This window comes from Temnothorax nylanderi, unplaced genomic scaffold (genome assembly GCF_030848795.1).
Source record: "Temnothorax nylanderi isolate EJ_2023f unplaced genomic scaffold, tnyl_v1.0 TNYL_tig0112_pilon, whole genome shotgun sequence".
Lineage (NCBI taxonomy): Eukaryota > Metazoa > Arthropoda > Insecta > Hymenoptera > Formicidae > Temnothorax > Temnothorax nylanderi.
The window spans coordinates 123764-146098 of record NW_027249174.1 but is presented as its reverse complement, the minus strand read 5'-3'; the positions used below and the strand labels follow the sequence as shown (position 1 = coordinate 146098).

Genomic DNA, 22335 nt, shown 5'->3' with positions numbered 1-22335 from the left:
GTTGACTGAATATTGATTGTATTGGGAATGTCTTGGTCAATATTTCCCAATGCAAAGCTAATATTGGTCATTAATATTGTAAAATGCAAGTATAATGCCAATATTAGCTCAAAAGAGCGTCTACTTTACAATATTGGGTCAATATGAGAAATTAGTCTATACTCAACGTAAAAATTGGATATATGTTGTTAGCCAATATTGCTGCAATAAAGTTGTGCTACTAGAGAGTATGAATATGCGTTGCTCGATCAAATTGGAAGTGTTGCTTACTGTCAAACCGGAGCCCCTGTCAAAAGTTTCATTTTGCTTAGAGCAAGCATGAATTCCCTCTTTTTTTTTAGTTGTAAATGTTTGTCTTAATATTTCAAAATTTTCGTCGAACAAATAGCCGTGGAATTCGATCGCTTCCAATTTTCTTTGAAACACTTGTTCAGCTCGTTCTAAACAACGTTACATTTTAATTTTCGTTTACCATTACACGGACTTTTTCCTACATATTTTCAACCAAATGTGCCTCCCTGCAGAAAAATAATAAGATAACTGTTTTTTAGTTGCTCTTCTCAAACGTTTCTCAAAGACTTAGGGCCATGGCATACAAAAAAACTTAAGCAGTAAAACGTTAGCAGTAAGAGAATCAACAGTTTAGATTTGCTACCGCTTACGTTATACCTTAAATTTTTTTGTGTGCCATGACCCTTATAAGAAGTCAAAGTAGCTCCATCCTTCACATATGCAATTATTCTCTTTAAATTCTTAATTCAGTGTCGCAATATTCATAAACCGCGCTTTCCGCGATTTTGCCGCAACAGCAGAATTATTTTTCTCCGTGCGCTCATAGTTTTTAGGAAAACTTGAAAAATTCTTTGGCATTTAAATTTTCGTAACGATTAGACATCTTTTTTTTTAAATAATGCGAAATATTAAAAAAAACTATATGTATTTTCGTAATACAACGAGATATTATCGCCATATTTGTCTTGCTTTCAAGTTCTTCCGACTTTTACTACGGGCCATTATTTTTCTTCTTTTTGAGAGTGAATATTCGTTATCTGACGATTACCCTCGAGAAACGAAACAAATTCGCGCACGCGCGACTGCCAAATTTCCCATGTTGGTCGACGTCGACGTCGCCGTCGACGTCGAGACGCTGCTTTAATCAATATATCGAGTGACGTCACGCAAGAGGTTTATCACCTGCCCGCTTCGTTGTTCTACGTGGTACGGCCACGCAATCGAGATTCCCCTTTTCTATACCTCCTTTCCGCGGCGGGGTTGCGTTTTAATTCTTTCTCTCGGTTCCTCGCTCCATTAACCGAACGTCGCGCGAGCCGGAAAAACGCTGCAAGATCTCCCATCGGACGTGAGCTTCCTCTCGCTCGCGTATTCTTTCTCGCGGAGAAATTCGCGGCGTTTGCGCGTTAAACGCGTCGTCTCTCTCCCCCTCTCCCTCCCCCCCCCTCTCTCTCTCTCTCTCTCTCTCTCTCTCTTTCTCTCTTTCTACTTTTTTTCTTCCTATCTTTCGCGCGATACTCGCGCGCCTGTAGCCAGGCACGATACTCGCCACTCGAATGGATTCAGTGGTCGCACATCCACGTTACGAGCTCCTCCACTTCCTGTCGGACGGATCCGCCGCGGCGTTGTAGCGCCGTGTAACGGCGTGTTCAACCCCCGCGGTTGCTACCGTCACCGGGGAGGTGAGGAAGGAGCCTCCTTTCGTTCTTCTCTTCATCTTTTCCCCTCTCTTTTTTCCCCACGTCGATTTCCTCATCGTCCGCGCCGTGTGTCTGTGAACTGACCGCCATCGCCTCCTCTTCTGCCGCCTCGCCTCCGCTGTCGTCACCGCCGCCGCCACCGTCACCACCGCCGCCACCACCGTCGCCACCACCACCGCCACGAAGATCGTAGTAGCGTCGCGTACCTCGAGTAGCCGAGTACAGTCGAGCGTCCAGTATCCCCGAACCCGCGAATGCGGAGTACGAATACCTGGACGTACCTCGCCGGCCGCCTATCGTCACGATGCTACTACTCGCGGTGATCGGGCTCCTCGTCCTCGCCGGCACGACCACCGCCGAGGTCTTTACCAACACGTTCCTGGTGAGGATGCGGCAGCCAGCGGAGCGGCACATAGCCGATCGCGTGGCGCTGAGGAACGGCTTCATCAATCTCGGACCGGTAAGTCCGACGGGATCGGCGCGCTCCAGGCACGCCGATTTTTTAAATATAAATCTCGGGAGAATACTCCAGGTAACGAAAGAACGTTACCTGGAATATCATTTTTCGAGAACACACAATTTCCTCAGCTACTCTATATATATACTTCACATTTTTCCTCTTCCCTTCTCTCTTCCTTCCAGGTTTCCGTCCTTTCTTCATCGCAGCTGGTTACCCAACTCGTTCCGAACGTAAGAACTGTAACGCGGTAGATCAGGCAAATATTGAGGAAACGGACTTCACGCTCTCCTCGCTTTGATCCATGTTTCTTCAAACCGCGCACGAACGAAACGATCCAGGTGAACGGCGAATCGGGCAAATCACGCGGCGAACGCGGATCTCTCGTTGACGCGGTTGACGTAACGATCGGATCGCGCGGGCGACCGCGGACGTCTCTTCGAAGTCGCCCCTCACTTTCTCGCGTATGGCGTCTACTCGCGTCGCGTTCGACTCGCGAGAAATGGTACGCGAGCGTTTTCGATTCAAGTGCGAATTTGTTTCGTTTCTCGAGGATAATCGTCGAATAACAAATATTCACCCTTTAAAAAGAAAAAAAAATAATAATGCCCCTCGTTCCAGCTCGTGTGCCACGTCCGACGTAAACTTCGCCGTCCGTCGTTGTTAAAACGGGCGTCCATTATGTACGGTTGAACTACTGGGTTCGCCAATAAATGTCACGAAAACGAGATGTCCGTGGATAGCGATACGCGCCCAATACATGCTTCGCAATTATTTGCATCCGATATGAATATCGGCGGATATTGCGAATTCCGAGAACAATAAACTGTTTCACGTGTTTCCCAACTTGTTTAATACTCGATTAATTAGTAATAAGGGAAACGATATAGGGAGGGGGGAACAAGGGTTAGGGCAGAATAAATATTCCTTTTATATCCTCGTGCTACCGCGAGCGCTGAAACCGCTGATTCCATTGCAGCACGTTCAATTACTCCGCAGATTGCATTATATTAATGGTCGTATTTTCCAGCATGCCGCCCGATAGAACGTTCATTGGCATCTCGTGCCAATTGATATCATCAAGGTAGCTCCCCGCCACTCCTCCCTCATCTTTTTGTATTCTCCAAATACCTCGGTTTAATACCGGAAACAGACATTAAACAGACAATTTTGATTATGAATTTGATTCTCGCTGTAACATCAATTATTATACAAATGAGCAACATAATATCTCTCTCTCTCTCTCTCTCTCTCTCTCTCTCTCTCTCTCTCTCTCTCTCTCTCTCTCTCTCTCTCTCTCTCTCTCTTTTAATATATAAATAAAAAGCTAAAATAACATGCGCGTTAGCGAATGTGTCTCTCTCTCAGATTTTCCAGTCGTTAATTCTTTAACTGCGAGTGACACATATGCGCGAAAGTCGCGGATATTTGCAGCAGGAGCAGGTAAATTTTTAAGTAGGGTAATCGATCGAGACGTTTCGCATTCACGGCATCGTTAGCCTCCGTCCAAATATGGAGACCTGGATGGTGCATGCCGCGGTGCGCTGCATTCCTGAATAGTTTGCTTGTTTAATTTAAAAAAAAAAGGAGAACAAATCTTGTCGCGCCTTGTCGCTCGCGAGGAATTAAATATTTCGTATGTCGACTCTGCTCTTGTCGCGCTGCACCGTGACGCCACGCTACGCGTCAGATTCAGCGACACGTACGTCCGCCCGCAGTTTGATGTACTCTACTGATTGCCGGACCACTGTGCCGCATTGTGAACCACTAGTAAGCTCGGTCGTTCGCACCCTCGCCTCGGTCGCCCTACCCCCGCGTTGGTGCGCAAAAGCTACACAAGGTTGTTTAATTACAAAAACATATAATATCAAAAACATTAATAATTATAGAAATATCATAATATAATAATATAATATTATAGAAACATTATAGTATGATAATATAATATAAATATAATAATATGATATTATAGCAACATCACAGTATGATAATGTAATATTAAAAACGATAAATATGTATAAAAGGTCAGATCTCACCGATTTTATCGCTACTTAAATATGTAGGGGAGGTCTTTCTGAGTAATTCTACGCAAGAAAAAAGTGGGGGACGGCATTGGTTTAGAAGATACAGCAAATTGAAGTTTCACAATTTTAATACTTTTTTTTAGGTATTATAAAGTAACATTAGTTCTAAGAGAAGTAATTTGCTGATATGATAGACAGCACACGTGTAGGCAGGGGAGAGACGGTAGCCCCTCCTCTGCAAGTAGGGGTGAGTAGGGGTGGACTTGGGTTTGCGTGGAAAGTTAAAAACCCGTTTTTTCTTCTTTCATCGCTTCGTATAGAAATGCTTAATATCTGTAACAGAAATAATTTGTTAAAACAGAGAAGAGTTAGTATATTGAAAAATAGATATACAATTTTATATTTTAAGAAGTATAAATACAAAGTATTCTCGGCTTTAACAATGGCAAAAGCATAAATTGTTGTTTTTCAGTATTGTACGGTTCCACATGAGTTTGCAACTTTCCACGCGAACCGAGATCCACCGCCACCCACCCCCGTCTACATATGTATACTCTCTATATACACATATATCAGCAAATTACTTTCTTTAGCATTAAAATTATGAGACTTGCTAGATCTTCTAAATCAATGTCGTCCCCCACTATTTTCTTGCGTAAAATTACTCAGAAAGATCTCCCCTATAACATATTTAGGTAGCGATAAAATGAGGTCTGACCTTTTATGCATATTTACCTTAAAAACATAATATTATATTTTTGTAATTAAATACTATACTTAATATACTTGATATACTTCGTGTACTCCATATACTTTATATACTTTATATAATTTACATTTTGGTAGCTTTACATCTTAAAACAAATATACGTCTTGATCGATAAAATGTTCAACTTAATATTATTACATTTTTTTATAGTGGAATATATATCGAATATTTTATCGCACGGTCGAAACGCGCTTATATCACGGTTCTGCAATTAGATATCTTCGTATATAGCAGTCTTCGGAGCATATCCCAGCGCGGGGTAGCGCAGACACTCGAGTTTGCCTATAAAAAAGATATTGCGATGGGCAGATAGGTGAAAACGAGGTGCTCAAACATTTTTCTTCAAACATTTTGTTTCCGCAATGGGAAAGGTAAACCGCGGTTCGACACGAACAAAACCATCCTCACGTTTTCTTCGGCTATCGATATAGTTTACGTTTATGAGCGGCAAAGAGAAGAAGATCCAAGTTGCGCGGGTGAGTTCGTGAATAATCGGTAAGAGAGAGGAGTGCAAGCGTTATAGTCGAGACATTTATTTAATCTTATATTATTTATAGAGAGTTCTTCGTCTTTTTATAAGAGCTGCCTTTATAACTTATCGAGTGGAAGTTTTTTAAATGAAGACTGCCGTCGTGTTTTCCCACGGCTAGAATTTTTCTTTTTAATCTGAGAAAAGTTTCTTATACTGCACATATTGCACAAAAATTCTACAGCAATACGTAAATAAAAAGGGTAAAGATAATTGTGGTTTAGTTATAATTTCCTTTGCAATATCGATTGCGTTAAGGGATTAATAATAAACGCAGTTTTTGGATCACGCTAATATAATAGCTTGCATAAATCAAACCTAGTTAACGCAAGCATCCATTGGCGAAGTTTAATTGAACTACGGTAGCCTAGTCTGCATCGAAACGAGGTATAAAGTTACTACGAGATCAATACCCGAGAAAATGGGACTGGTTTAAAAAATCACAACACGTGATTCTCGACGCACGTACACGAAGTATAATTATTAACGATATGAGCGAGAAGATGATGGTTTTACGACTTTTACGTAAAGAAATAGTACGCAAATATAAAAATACAGAATAAAATTTTATAACGTACAAGATTCTATTTTCCTTTTTAGATCAATGTTGACAAATTATATATATATATATATATATATATATATATATATATATATAAATTCGTATGTTGCTCTTAGATTTGAATAAAATTTTATTATCTTACGATATAAATTGCTGTCCTAACAACGATTTTCACAATTAAAAAGTATGAAATGTGTTCCGTTTAAAAGAATAACAGAAAATAAATAAAATCGCTGAATAAATATATGTAAAATAATAAAATAAAAATTTATCTCTATTCCTTTTAACGGAACATTGTATTTTTACTTACATTTTCTTATTCTCGTTGTTAAAATGAGTTGAGATGAAATGATTCTTTATTGTTACAAGCGTAGAGAACAAAAAAAAAAACAAGATTGCTTTCTCGATTTGTTGGCGCAATTTTCTCTCGCGTAAGCGGATTTTACTTCCAACCTGTTTCTTTTTTTTTAAATGTAAATCACTCGGTTTGCGGTGGTATCACCGATAATCGGCCACGCGATATTAGATAAATGTTTCTGATGCAACTTTACCAATGTAGGAGGAAATTGATATCCTGTAAGCTCTATTTACCGGCGTAGTGACGTAGTTTCTTCCGATTAAAACTGTTTCCTGGCTGTCTCGTATGATTAACCGCCGTGGGACATGGAGGCTAAATTATCGTTCGGATCGATCGTTTCCATCGCGTTGCGATTAATTCTACTATGTTTGGCAGTGACTGATTTTGTGTTGCACAAGCTTAGGCAGCGATTGATACAATCGATTAAGAGGATCTTCCCTCAAGTTTAACAAGTTGTCGAACAGCTATCATTGTCGTTCATCGAATTGTATCGCGGCATTAATTTCGCGTGCCGATAGTCGCAAGAGCATAGCGACGAACACACGCAACATTTTGAATATTCATGAAAAGGAAAAAGAAACGGTACGAGAACCGAGAACGGCTTTCTATTTTAGAGTGAAGGAAAACAATTCTAACTTTCGTTCTCGGCTTTTTTTTCCGCTGATGCAATATTATTGATGGTAAGCTGCTGCAACGAGGATTTATTTATTACGTAAACAATTTACGCGCCGAGACAATCCTCGCTATTTACAACGGCCTAATAAGAAAACTAATTATTTTATCTCAATCGCACACTCTCTTTATTTAGCAATGTAGGCGTATCGGGAAATCGGATTAAAGATATTTAGAGAAAAAGCGACCAGTTTTAATCTACGTATTGCTCTCGAATTTCCGCTGCGAGAGATCTCGTTTGCTTTTTCTCTCTTTTCTTCCAGACATAAAATTTCCTCATTCTCGTCTCTGCGCGTAGTATCATGTCGTCATTCGCGTACATTCGATTTTCAATCCGCCGGTGAACGGAATTCATAATATTCTCGTCAAGAGAAGAAAGAGAAAGAAAGAGGGGACTATATTGTAAAGAGAGAATTACATGATATATAAATAGAATTATACAGAATATATACATTATGTTAAACTGTTACGTTCCTTTATATAAAAGATATTTGCAACCATAAGCTACATAATAATCGTGAAATGAATGAACAGAATTGAATTAGCATATTTATACTTTATATACAGAATGGCACACATAAAACCGGCTTCAAATAGTTTTTTGTAATTGTATTTTGCAACTGTATTTTGCGTTTGGGATCGATTTTATGTGCGCCATCCTGTACAAGTCCGAATAAAATATTTTTTCCTTCCTATAACTTATAAAAATTTCATATCGAAGAAGCATATATAAAGCGTAAAGAGAAAGATAGATTTCTCCCATCTTCGATAAAGCGCGCGAAATATTCCGTTCTAATGAAAACATTGATTTGACTGGTTTTAAGAATCAACTTATTCCAATTTTTTTTTATTCCGAAAAGAATTGAACTTTGAAGTTTCGCGTATAGGGTAATTCCGGTATATACGCCGCACCTAAGGAAAACTTAATTTATTGAGTACTATTTAATATGTTTAAGGCAAATGATTTATATATAAACTTAACTAATATCTGGATTACCAGTAATTTAATTATTCGTTTAATAATCCAGATATTGAGTCTAATAATAATACAATTGGATAAACTACTTATGTTTTTGGCACCCCGTGATAGCACTTTAATTAAAGCAACAGCTTTTTTTCTCAGTGTAATGTGGCATAAAGGCACATAACAGAATAATTGCGAGCAAATTCCTTCATTCCTTCTATTTTTTCTGACGGCGTAAATACCGGAGTTACCCTGTATCCTTTGTTGGGATATAAGGAGTAAAAATAAAAATCTTTTGAAGGTATTGGACAGCCGGACGGAGTATCATTTCGTACATAGAGCTTTACCGCATGTACGAAGCAAACGGTCTGTGCCGCACACGCGAAAATTAAAGGTTGACCCTCTGGTAAGTTGATATCTTGCGACAGACTGCGACACCTACGCAACAATTATCATTATAAAGAAAAAAAAACGAAAGTTATCAAAATGCTAATATAGCTGATCAAGAATCAGATTTTTATGACTTCATTTTTTTTTTACTCTGAAGAGTAAGATTGGATGAGTTTTATACGCTTGTCAGGACACGAGAATGCATCTAGAAATTCTTTCAATAATATTTAAACTATAAAGTCATTAACCCTTTGCGCTCCAAATTATTTATCACAAACAGCAGTGATTAAATATTTCATTCTTAATTTAATCTAATTGAATTTAACGTGCAATGATCGATTTGTGTTAGATTGCATCTACGCGACAATTATTACCATAAAGAAAAAAATAAGCAAAATTGGAAAAATTCATCGAGATTTAAAAAATATATCATGTTGGTCGTAATCAAATACCGTTTCGAATGTTTGGAAAACAATGCGGGGGATTGCTGCGAAGCGATTGGGTCGAATCCATATCTCGATATAGGATGGCAAAAGGTTAACCTTTCGTTGCACATAGTTTTCTGTTGAACATATATAATTTAATGAATTTTAGCATATAGAAGTTTTTGAGGTTGCTATTATAATTGCAAATCTGAAATCAAAATTTAATAAATCAATATGATCCGATATAACAGTTTTCAAATTGAAAAAATTAACTAACAAGGGAACCTCGCGAAGTGGAAAATTCTGATTTTAATGAAACTTTCCACACATGTAGGAGGAGTAAAAAGATGAATTTAGATATTTTTTGTAGCGGCCCAAAAACGGTTTTAAGGGGTGAAACCACTGCTCATATGTAGAGCGGTTTTTTGCTTTTCTCGATATATTTCGAAAAATATTCGAGATATCAAAAAATGTTTCAAATAAAAGTTTTATAGTAAAATCTCCTCTATTCAACAACATTAACAAAATTTTGAAAAAAAAAGTTTTGTTTAAAAAATTATTTTTAAAAAATATTATATTAATGTTGTTGAATAGAGGAGATTTTACTATAAAACTTTTATTTGAAACATTTTTTGATATCTCAAATATTTTTCGAGATATATCGAGAAAAGCAAAAAACCGCTCTACATATGAGCAGTGGTTTCACCCCTTAAAACCGTTTTTGGGCCGCTACAAAAAATATCTAAATTCATCTTTTTACTCCCCCTACATGTGTGGAAAGTTTCATTAAAATCAGAATTTTCCACTTCGCGAGGTTCCCTTGTAAGACTTATTTACGTACAAAATTAATTTGAAAATACAAACTGGCGGATCCAATATCAAAGAAATTTTTGCTACTTTTTAACGAAAAAGCCTAATACAAATAAAAAAGATATATATATTATATAAATATACGCAAATATAAATTAAATATAAATAATTTTTTAAAATTCTTACAAGAGGATCTTGCAAAGTGTCAAATTTTGCTTGTATTAAAATTTTATTTTAAAAGTGATAGATAAATTTAGAAATTTTATCAGTCGGAGAGCCGATAAAAAATAGAAAAATAATTTATACATATTTATGTTGTTTATTACAAGACTTAGGAACATAACGATACCAAATAAGTTACACAAATCAATTATAAAATACATAGAAAAACATAGAAAAACTGCGAAGAAATAGGTGTCTTTAAATGAGAGACATTGGCATCGGTGCCTCTCCCTCTTGTACTTAAAAAGGGCAATGTAAAGGGATTTAAAGTGCAATAAAAATTTAGGTGGCCACGGCGATACAGCAGGCTGGTTTCAAGAGAGTGAAAAGGGGCTACAAGCCCCTAAGCGTGGACAACCTCGTGCCGTTATATGAAATTAAGAATCCCGCAAATCCGGCGAGCAAGGATCCGACGGATCCCTTCTTCAAGTATCAGTGGTATCTGAAGAACGTCGGGCAGAACGGCGGTAAACCGAAGCTAGATCTGAATGTCGAGGCTGCCTGGGCTCAGGGCGTAACGGGGAAGAACGTGACGACAGCTATAATGGACGACGGTACGTGACGAGGAAACGTCTTGTTTCGTTCCTTCTTCTTCTTTTTTTTTCCTTTCCTTTCTCGGACGAATCGAAATCAGCGAGCTGGGGGACTATTTCAAAGTCAAAACGGCGTTAAATTACACGCGCCCTCGAGTGCAGGAAACTGGCGAGGAAGCTTTGAATCGATATTGCGCCGAGAGGGTAGCGCGAGAGTTACGCAACTCTCGCTCTCCCGTTTCACCGGAGAGATCCGGAGAGACGTATTTTCCGAGCGTCTCCGTCGTAACTGTATTCGACGAACGGTATAATAAGATTGTCCAACCGAGTCCTTTTAATGCCGACCGCTTTTCATTAACGAAGAAAGCGAAATTGCCACTTTGCCATTGTCCTCCTACGGCCTTATTGCTTTCTTTTTCGCGGAGCTTGGAACTTATTTACGTTACACGTCGCACGTGGCACGGCGCATAACATCACGCGTCACGCCGTAACGCCGACACAAAATCCATATGTATTAATAATTCTATTGTTCTATTACAGGTGTCGACTACATGCATCCGGATCTTAAATATAATTACGTAAGTATATTCTTTATGGCATTAATATTTCAGTGCGAAGGGTTTCTCGTTTTCTACCAAGAATTCATTTTAAATCAAGTCTGAAGTTCAACACTTTATTCAAAGAGAACAATTGCATTGAAGCCAATAGTGTTTTAATAAAAGCCTTCTTTGCAACTGCATGCTATTTTATTTTCAGTTTTATTTCACGAACACGACGAACTCTTCTTGCGCCAATTTAACGGAAATTAATTGCATCAATTCGATAATTAATCATTTTAAAACGATGACGATGAAAATTTCGTGAAAGCTGCAACGCGTAATGAAGACAAAGCTAATGCATAATATTTCTGTCACGATAAATCTGCGAAAATAATTTAATATAATTAATAATGCAGTACGTTAAATATGTTAACAAATAGGATTACGCGAATATTGTCGTCATTACTTTCGCATGGATGCCTGCATTCTTGGCGTATCTCCTATGGTAGTATGTCAGGAATTCCAAATCCCCGAGCACAAGCTTTTGAATGCGGGTAAAGCGGAGACAAAAGAAGACTACTTAATCTCTTACAGTATTCGTGCGATAGAAAAAAATCTGAAATATAAAAATAAAGGCTCATGAGATTAAAAATCAATTACAGACAAGGAGCATCGAGCCGTAACAAGGTGTTAATGTTCATGTATTCTATATTAATTAAAAATTACAGACGTTTCGGACCAATATAGGCCCATCCTCAGTGTCGTACAATTAAGTCAATTAACGCAGTTTTTTAAATTCGGATTTCAATAACATTAAAATACGTTAAAAATTATTAAAAACTAAGATTAGCGCAAAAGTTCGTTGAATTCGGAGTACACCATGCTGTAAAATTGTGATTTAATGTAATTAAGTCAATTCGGTGTGTTAAAAGACAATAATTAAAAATTAATACGTACATCGAAGTTCGTTTCGTTCTGTCGTGAGATAATTTGTAGGGTCGGCATTATCGATGATGTGTTCTATTACAATGATATGACAAAATACTCGGCGGCGAGAGAACGAAACCGTATATATAGACAAAAGGAAAGGAAAGGAAGGGGAAAAAGAGGGAAGATAGTGGAAGAGAGAAGCTAGGGTGGGAACAAATTCAGGACTGAGAGATATCCCTCCGAAAGAGATTCCGTGTCGTTTTGTTTGTTTAACGGGGATGACTGTCGTTTGATATGTGTATCATCTCAGAAATTAATCTCTTACGGAGTGATGGCTCAATGTCCAAAATCTCCACGTTGGTTGTCCCAATCAAACTCATGGTCAGTCTGCAACCGATGGCACGAGATAACAGAAGGGGAACCAGAATTTTTATTTATGTCCAATCTATGTTCTTTGACTCTGGTTTTCAATTGCCTTTTACTTTGGCCCACATAAGTTACCTCACAATCTCTGCAGGGAATTTTATATACAATGTTACTGTGGGCTAGCTTGTCGAGATTGTCCTTGCCCGTTTTAATAAATCTTTTTAGAGGATGTGCAACAGAAAAGGCAATCTCTGCATCTTTGACAAACCTTTAGAATTTCTCTGACGTGAATTTGACGTAGGGAACGGTGAAGTATTTTATGTTGCTTGATTCAAATGAAAAATCAACCTTTCTCCTTTTCAGAAAGAATTGTGTTAGTCTATTTTTTATAGTAGAGAAAATGAACGGTAAAGGATAACCATTTTCTAAGAGCATCTGAATAATTAAATTAAAGTTCTTTATGTGATATTGTGGATGTGAAATCGACAAAATCTTGTCAACTAGTCCAAAAATAACGCCCCGTTTATGGGAGATTGGATGGTGTGAGTGGTAGTTTAGGTATCTCCCCGAGAAGGTGGGCTTATGGTACCAATCAAAAATGAATTTTCCATCTCTCACCATCACCGTGACATCGAGAAAATCAAGTCTATTGTTTTCACTAATTTTCATTGTAAACTATAATCTCTTATGCAGTGAATTAAAAATTTTTTAAATACGTTCAAAGAATTCAGATGGAGCTGCTATAATAATATCGTCGTCCACGTATCTGCGGAAAAGCCTAACGTAAAAAGGTAACAAATTAATCGCCTTTTCCTCTATGTCCTGCAGTGTAACGTCAGCAATAATTGGTGAGAGAGGAGAACCCATAGGAGAGCCAAAAATCTGTTTGTATATACGGTTGTTAAAAACAAAAAAAGTAGAGTTTAACACTAAACGGACGCCTAATAGAAATTCATCTTTCGGTATGTGGGTTCCTTCACAAATACAGTCCCATCTTTTTTCGATGCTATTAATAGCTATAATTCTATAGGAACATTGGTATATAGAGAAACCACAAAATCTGAAATTATTTCTCGATACAAAAGTCAACGGTTAATACAAAGCGTTATTGTTAAGCTATCCTTTTATCGCTGTTTTCGTAATTAAAATCAGCGCGTCACGCGTGATTCGATAGTTCGTGGTATCGATTTCGATTGTCCTAAGCCCTAAGCGGTAATATGCACACGGTAATATGCACACTGTAAATATGCCACTACACCGATGAATTAATAATCGTAGGTCCGGACTAAAATCGACGTCTCCTTTCAGAATGCCAAAGCTTCTTACGACTTCAGCAGTAACGACCCTTATCCTTACCCGAGGTACACCGACGACTGGTTTAACAGGTAAGGGTATAGGTATCTTTATATTTAAAGAAGGCATTACGTACTCTCGAGGGAGAATAAAACGAGGGAAAGTTAATCAAGCTGGAGTCAAAGAAGTAGATAAACGGAGTCGCGCGGGTGAGGGTGGAGCGAGCGCGGCTCTTAACCGAGGGCGTGGGAGACAAAGGCACTTGTGTTTGAAAGTAAAACAAAGGCGCGTCCTACATCCGCGCGCCGTGAATCGCTCGGTGAACTTCCGCGCCGTAATAACCAGAACGAGAGAGAGCCTAAAGCTTTGCGGTCTTTTGTTCACGGGCAGCCACGGCACGAGGTGCGCCGGGGAGGTCGCGGCCGCGCGCGACAACGGGGTGTGCGGCGTCGGGGTGGCGTACGATTCGAAGATCGCCGGGATACGGATGCTGGACCAGCCGTACATGACCGATCTGATCGAGGCGAACAGTATGGGCCACGAGCCCGATCTCATAGACATCTATAGCGCCTCCTGGGGACCCACGGACGACGGGAAGACGGTGGATGGGCCGCGTAACGCGACCATGAGGGCCATCGTTCGTGGCGTTAATGAGGTACGGCCTGCGTAATTACTCCTACGCTAGAGACCATTAATAAGCGAAATTGATAGAATCACTGACACTTTTAACAGTAAAATCGATAGTGAAGCTTTTTGTTATCAATTCTTGTGTCAAATAAAGTCAGAAAAACTTGTTGAAAAAATGTACCGGCGCTAATAGCGATTGTCGCGAATAATGAAGATTACTCTTCCATTTATTCCAATTTTTTTTCAATTTTAAATTTAATGACACGAGCTTAATAATTTGACGGTCCGATATTATTCACGGAGAAATGTGAAAATAGTGAAGTTTAATTTTCAGTTTCTTTTGAATGCACTGAAAAAAAAAACACAAACGCCTACGCTTGATAACAGCAAAGCTAAATATACAGGCCAATCTCCGAGCAAACAATAAAAAGATCAGAAAAAATATAACTTCCGCCAGTGATTAAAGACTAAAAATATTCCTTTATTATAACAATAAAAAGATGTTGGTTTAATGTAAATAATAATAATTTGGAATATATATGTGTTACAATAATACATATAAAATTATTCTTCTTTCTCGTCGTATCTTCATGTCTGAAGAGTCGTGACATTATGGTCATGTACAGTGGCGAACCACCGTCTTCCAACAATGGCGGTCTTCCGCTTCTCGGAGGTTCTTTTGATAAAATTATATATAATATGAATTTGCCGTAACATCTATTAATGCTCGTATATTGGTCTTACTCCTCATTATAGCCTTTGCTTCAAACGAGCGAAAAATAAGTTTCTTATTGTTAATAATAATTTATTAGATAGTGGGAATAACAGTCGTTTACGTTTCGACTTTCTTAATCTTCATCAGAGAGCATGTTTGGTCAAACCGATAAAATTGCATTACAAGTAATATAAAAAAATTAAGCAGTAATATAAAATTAATCTCATAAATTGGTTTGATCAAATATGTTTTGATAAAGACTATAATAAGTAAGGCAAAACATAAACGATTGTTATTTCTACTATTTAATAAATTATTATTATTTACATTAAACCAACATTATTTTATTGTTTGCTCGAAGATTGGCCGTATATGACTTGTGTATTTAGAAAATAAAAGATCGCGTTGTTTCCGCCCATTCATATCGCTCGTTTGCTCGCGTATTCCCTTCAGGGCAGAAACGGATTGGGCAATATCTACGTCTGGGCGTCCGGGGACGGCGGAGAGGAGGACGACTGTAACTGTGACGGATACGCCGCGAGTATGTGGACCATCAGTATCAACAGTGCCATCAACGACGGCCAAAACGCCCATTACGACGAGAGCTGCTCCAGCACCCTGGCTTCCACATTTAGCAACGGTGCCAAGGACCCTAACACGGGGGTGGTAAGTAGATGCTGTAGGGATCGAGAAGAGGATTACCCACAGAAGAATTTTCTTGTCCCTTTGGGGAGGCGACTTTATTTCAAGAGAGGAATGTTGTTATGTCATAAATGTTTTATTTACCGTTGAAGAAAATGTATTATATGGGGCAGGAACTTCGCAGCGACATCTCTTCTTTTATGTTGAATTATTTTTAAAAAGATGAGAATATCTTTCTTTTTATTTCGTTGTTATGTTTTCTTTTACAGGCTACCACAGATCTGTATGGAAAATGCACGACAACTCACAGCGGGACGTCCGCCGCGGCACCGGAAGCCGCGGGAGTGTTCGCGCTTGCTCTTGAAGCCAAGTGAGTGTACCTATTCTATTTTTCTCAGCGTATTTTTATTAACGCCGGCATAGTATCTAATTTAATATTCAATTATTCTATTGAATATGAAAGACCGTATGTGCGTAAAGACATTCCACTTATTTTCACGTTCTCTTACATTAATATTATTTACATTCGACAACCATTTTCGCAAATTCACTGCGTAAATCTGAGAAAAATTGTATGCGGATGCCGTCAATCTATTACGTGATACAGACTAACAAAAATTTTCTTCTGACACCGATAATTTCGCGCTGCAAGTTGTAAGAGCTTTCGTTTTTAGCCCGCAACTGACCTGGAGAGACATTCAGCACTTGACCGTCCTAACTTCGAAAAGAAATTCTCTGTTCGACGCGAAGGACAGATTTCATTGGACCATGAACGGCGTTGGGCTCGAGTTCAATCATCTTTTCGGATACGGCGTCTTGGATGCGGGCGCTATGGTAGCCCTAGCTAAAAAGTGGAAGACGGTACCGCCGAGATATCACTGCGAAGCTGGTTCCACATTCGAAACGCAGTAAGTAACCGTTTTTTGCAAAGATTGACGATCAGGAGCAATCTGAATGAAATGATCAAGTGATTAGAGTGATACAGGCGCCGTTATAGCGAGGGCGAAAAAGGCGAGGAAGACTTGTTCCCCCCATTTTTTCGCAAATCTATGATAATTTCCGATAAATTAAAGTAATGTTTACATGTGTAATCTGAAAACCCTAACAAGTTAAACTTTAAACTGTACTTTTATTATATATATATATGTATATATATATATTTTTTAGTTTTCAAAGTCCCTTCAAAAATTTATAGCTAACGGTGCCTGAAGGTGATGAACCGAATGTTATTGCGATGTTAATCATTTACGTTTTGACTAGCTTACTTATTATAGTCTTCCGCAAAACATGTTTGGTCAAACGAATTTATGAGATTAATTTTATATTACTGCTTAATTTTTTTGTATTATTTGTAATGTAATTTTATCGGTTTGAAACCAAACATATTCTGATGAAGATTAATCCGTCGTTTACGTTTCGACGTAAACGACGGATTCTCTAAGCAATTTATTCCGACTTCTTCCTCGACACTCGACTCGTGTTGTCAATCCGTTTCCTCAACCCGTTTTATCTTCCAGGAAAGTCACGAGCGATCGATCTATTCTCGTGAAGATTAAAACCGACGCGTGCGCTGGCACGGAGTACGCCGTCAATTATTTAGAGCACGTGCAAGCCGTCATTTCCGTAAATGCAACTCGGCGCGGCGATCTCGAGCTGTTCCTCACGTCCCCGATGGGTACCAGGTACGACAAACGTCACATTCCTGATCTGAATTTTTCATCAGGATAAAATGGATAAAATTGACTTAGCTCGTTTGTTACAAACTATAAATTTAATATACCTGATATACGAGCCTAAGACGTACTATGTACACATATATATGATAGCTTCAAAGTTTTCTTCTTTCTCTCTCACTCTCATGTGCGGTTCAACCTTCCACACGCGCTTCGTCCTTCGATCAATTCGCAATAACCAAGCACCATAATTTTTTTCCTCTTAATAAGTTTATCTCCCTTCTTAACTCATTTCTAGCCACTGTTACACCAACAACTTTGAAAATTGTTTTAGTTGAGATGAGAATGTCGGTCTTATATGACCTGAAAATAAAGTTTGAACTCTCGATAATATATTTATGTAGTCAAAGTAGCAAATTTGATTTCGCATCTGTGCGTGCAATGGTGGCCAGATGAAAAAAGGTTAAAAATGGACCTTTTTAATAACAGGTATTACAAATGTTTGAAATAATTTAAAAAATCATATGATATTGTCAGACGACCAAACTAACACAAATCATACTAAATTGAGCGGTCAAGTAGACTTACCTGCAAGAAATCTTGCCAATGGTGCATTTTTTCACCAGCATTTTCCAGAGAACTGGAAAATCGGAAAATTTTCTCTTTGCACAAAAACATTTTTGGAAATTCCAATAGCAAGCCCACAACAAAAGGCATCGAATAATTCTATCAATTTTGGGTAGTGGCCAGAAATGGGTTAATTTTTTATCTCATGAGTCCGATATAAATAAATTTCCATAATTTTCAGATCTATGATCTTAAGCCGCAGAGTAAACGATGACGATCACAGAGATGGATTCACGAAGTGGCCATTCATGACGACGCACACATGGGGAGAGTATCCTCAGGGAACTTGGTTGCTGGAGGTAAAAGAGAATATTAAAAAAGTGTCGATTTTGGCCTCCAAGTGTAAAGTGAATAAACCTTGAAAAATCATTGTTTGAGTCCTCAAATGACAGGAAATAATAATCATTTGTCCGAGAAGTAGTGGGAACATTGCTAGAATGACTTAATATAATAAAAAAATAAGCTGGATAAAGTTTGGAACTTTATCCAGCCAAAGGAGAAATAGGCCAAGGCATTTTTAAAAAATCGCTCCAAGAAAGTTCCAAACTTCATCCATCTGGTTTTTTTAACTATATTTAAGTCGTATTTTACGACTATACCACTATACATTTTATGTAGATTTCGTACAATTATTTTGAAAGGAATGTGATGTACACATGCACTTCTCCTATGTCACACATAGAAGTGCCTAGTTGCTACGTGTGGGAGAAAACCAAGAAGTTAACGTCTTTTGAAAGACGAAGTATTGGAATTTCAATTGTAGTCAGGAGGACTTGAACTCGAGTCTTCGCGGTTACGAGTCTGACACCTTGCCACTAGACCACGCACTGCCCGCCCAGATGAAGTCACCACTTCTCGGACAAATAATTATTATTTCCTGTCATTTGAGGACCCAAACAATGATTTTTCAAGGTCCATTCACTTTACATTTGGTGGCCAAAATCGACACTTTTTTAACATCTTTCTTTCGTTTGCCCGTGTTCCTTACTTGAATTTCATTACGTGTTCTTCTCCTCTCGCCTGGCACACTCGCGGGAGTATAACTCGATCTGAACATCGGGCTCTTTTAGGTAAGCTTCAACACTCAGACGCCTCAACACGGATGGTTGAAAGAATGGACGCTGATGCTTCACGGTACCAGAGAACCACCATACACGGGACTATCGACGGCGGATCCTCACTCCAAACTAGCGATTGTCAAGAAGGCCCACGAGGAGCGATTCAGCGCGATCTAACGATATCGATGACCACGGTCCACGCGATTATCGCCGATTTCAGCGAAGAAAATAGGAATAATCCGATCGGAAGATGTTTACGCGAGCGCTCCCTCTCTGCTTTCCTGATTTCGCGCCGCGCGACTGGAGTAATGTACCTCGATTTTTTTCAGATTTTGGTTTTGCGTGCCGATCGCATCGCCCGTGCCAATAATCTATCGCCATTTGTTATTCCCGCGTGTTGGTTTACATTCGCATTCGAATCATCGCAGAAAAGTCAATCCCGGTACTTTTCATTATAGCCGTGCGTTTGCCGTATCTCTATTAATAGTATCACCTATAATCACATATCATGCCGTTTATAACAAAGCTTGTATCGTTAGGAATTTGTATCTTTTATACAATTTTCAGCACTTTAACTTGTTTTCTAAATGCCCTATTATCGAAAAAGAAAAGTTAAACCAACAAACTTTATTAGAGGACAGTTTGTTTGCATCTCTGAGAAATTCTGATAAGAGAAATAGATTTCTCATAAAATTATATGTTTATTACTTATATTGTATCATATTTTTACACGTCTTTTACGATCTTTGAAGTTCTTCGTTTTAATGTAGACAGGTGCTAAAAGCACCCAGCAGAAAGAATTGATAAAAAATTTTAATTTATTGTGTCCGGACAGTCATGGATTAAAAAATATGGTCCAGAATATTATAATCTCTACTAAAAATCTATCCGATATTTATGACCTGTTATTTTTAATTAGTATTTATTATTATTATTGTTATTAGCGCTAAGCTTCCGAGCGACGCAATTACCGAGGAGTATTATTTTGCTAAAATTGTGTCCGCGCGTTGACAGCTTTCCGAAAAGTTTTCAAGTCGACGATCGAAACTTGACGATTAGGGGAACAAGGTGACGAGAAAGGAAATTTACTATGTATTACTCAAATAGCGGAATAAAAATTACTCTTCTGACGGAGCGGTGAACTCGAAGCATTTAGCGTTTTAATGAACGTTATCGAATCGATAGCGTCTGCAGCGAAAGAGTATCCCGGGAACAAGTAATATTCGTGCAATCATCGTCGTCCTCGCAGCCCGATAATTCGGGTCCACCTTGTATAGCGATAAAATTTTAATTCTTTTTTTTCTATTTTTAATAGAAAATTCGACGACGCAGGCGGGTCGAGTTAATCAGTAGGAGCGACTATTTGCGAAATTATTTTTTAACGATGCCGCAAACTATACATGAGTCAACATCCGCTTCTTTTTCTTCCTTTTGTAGAATTATTACTCAATTTTGATAAATGTTTAGAATGTGTAGAATAGGGGTCTGATATATCCTTCTCTTCGCCCGTTTATACATAATTAATACATGTCACGGAGTTTTATTTATTTGATGACGTTCTGGAGCAGCGTGCACAACGTGCCAGAGTGATTAAGAGTCTATATATTTTCATTTGTACAGTTTAACGGGAACGACAGGGGGACACGCGAGGACGTCCGTGAGGGACACGAGAACGCGAAATACGGATGCTACAAAATCCGCATGTGTAGATGATGTACACCTTAGAATCGTAGCGCACAGAGAGTTTGAGCATTACATTAAATTATATGAATATAAATGCATATATAAATAAGGTATGTGTATATTATATATGTATATGTACGTGTAGGACATTCCGTCGCTGCCACGTTAGCCATCGAAGGGCCCCAGTGAACATAATGCCTCAAATCGGGACATAAGACGTCTTGAAGACATCCTAATAATGTCTTTAAGACGTCATATGTCTCGATTTGGGACATGCGTGTTGTCTAGGGCGGCTTCCACCAGATAATTTCGTGATGGGTATCTCAACACGGAAATACCGGGGCTGCCATATTTTTTTTTTAATAGGGAAGTGCGATTATAAAATTGGCCGAACGCTATATAAAGTTCGAGTTAAACTCTCGTCGCTTCCCGTTTAAGTAGCTTCGCGTATTGAGATTCTCGTCGTCGAATCATTCCAAAAAGTCCGTCAAGAAGCGACGTGATAACGGCCCGGGACACCCTATATAAACGTATACATATATCTTATATATATCTTATATACAGAGTGAGACGTCTAATTTCGCGACTTAGACGATCTCTGCTGTTCAAGGCACTTTTCGATAACCGCAGAGATAAATTGAGTTACGAAGTCGAGAGTTGCCCCGCCCTGTATATTTTATATATGTACATCTCATTACATATATCTTGCAGTTGAAATGGATTTAATCAACTTTATTGTGTATGCGTTATAGGTGGACGAATAAAAGCTGTATTTTTTGGCTGGCATCGTTTTTATCTAGTGTACCTTCAATGCTATCAATTTAATACTACCTCCCTCCTTCTATTGTTTGTCTGTTTTCGGTGTGACGCTATGACGTGAAATTCACAAGGATAATTTCGATCAAATTAATCGACAATTAATTCAACCGGTATAGTTATTTATGGAAAAATTTCAAACCATTCATTGTCCCTGATCTCCAATCTTGCTTTACAAATATCAAACAACAAAAAATTAATAAAAAGATTCTATTTATGTTACATAACGTAAAATAATATTGATAAATTAATCGATTAAGTTAATTGGAGCTTGCTCGAAGGTCATCATACGACGTATACGAGGTAAAGTGCGATATATTTACCTATTAATTAAATTTTTATAATTAAGTTTTGATAATTAAATTTTGCGTAGTGAAAGAAAAGACGCAATTCGCGCTGCAGTATTTTATGCGTTGTGTTTGCCTTAAAAATTTAAGCACGCGAAAGAGTTCAGAGACGGAAAGAGATGCACGTAGAAGAAGAAAAAACAGTGTGGAAATTGCGGAGTTGGAAAGGAAGGGGTGGGAATAGGGTAGTTAGTGGGAGCGCGGGTGCCCGCTCCGTCCGAGTTCAGTCCGACCGTCCGCGTGTCACTGTGAACTCGGAGAACGGATATCGCAGTATATCGCGTTCGTAACCCGTCACAGGCCGTACCCTTGAGATCGTGATAACGTCGCTTAAACGTCGATCCACGTCGTCGAAACGTCGTCGATTAAATTTTGCACGGCGCGTCGAGCACGCCATGTGCACATCCCGCTCTTTCGAGTCTAACCGCTCGATCGGAAGTGAAGTTCGAAGAAACGCGGCGAGTTTGTGCGAAATTGCGAATTTCGATCGTCGCGTCCTGTCGTCCCTGAAAATTCACGTAAGTAAAATGTGACTTACGTAAAAGGTATTCGGTCTTGGACTCCTAGGTTGATTTCAGCAAAAGACAGTTTT

General features: G+C 38.6%; 1 protein-coding gene across 2 annotated transcripts; it reads left to right on the top strand.

Annotated features, from left to right (window-relative positions):
- The first annotated feature begins 1575 nt into the window (after positions 1–1575).
- Amon (prohormone processing protease amontillado) lies at positions 1576–21375 on the top strand. 2 transcript variants are annotated; one of them, XM_071712594.1, is made up of 13 exons: positions 1576–2172; positions 2355–2402; positions 8349–8453; positions 10181–10448; positions 10968–11005; positions 13571–13647; positions 13946–14210; positions 15351–15563; positions 15809–15909; positions 16214–16447; positions 17057–17221; positions 18021–18138; positions 18910–21375. In XM_071712594.1, the coding sequence occupies exons 1-13, from the start codon at positions 2017–2019 to the stop codon at positions 19072–19074; spliced, it is 1953 nt and encodes a 650-aa protein (XP_071568695.1). In that variant the 5' UTR covers positions 1576–2016; the 3' UTR covers positions 19075–21375. The 2 variants fall into 2 exon arrangements, with proteins under 2 accessions (XP_071568695.1, XP_071568696.1); XM_071712595.1 differs by lacking the exon at positions 2355–2402 and having other exon boundaries at positions 1577–2172.
- Positions 21376–22335: the final 960 nt, after the last annotated feature.

Coding starts and splice junctions, on each gene's coding strand:
- Amon (XM_071712594.1), top strand. CDS start 2,017: ATGCTACTACTCGCGGTGATCGGGCTCCTCGTCCTCGCCGGCACGACC. Junction 10,449..10,967: donor GACAGCTATAATGGACGACG/GTACGTGACGAG, acceptor GTTCTATTACAG/GTGTCGACTACATGCATCCG. Junction 16,448..17,056: donor GGTTCCACATTCGAAACGCA/GTAAGTAACCGT, acceptor TTTATCTTCCAG/GAAAGTCACGAGCGATCGAT.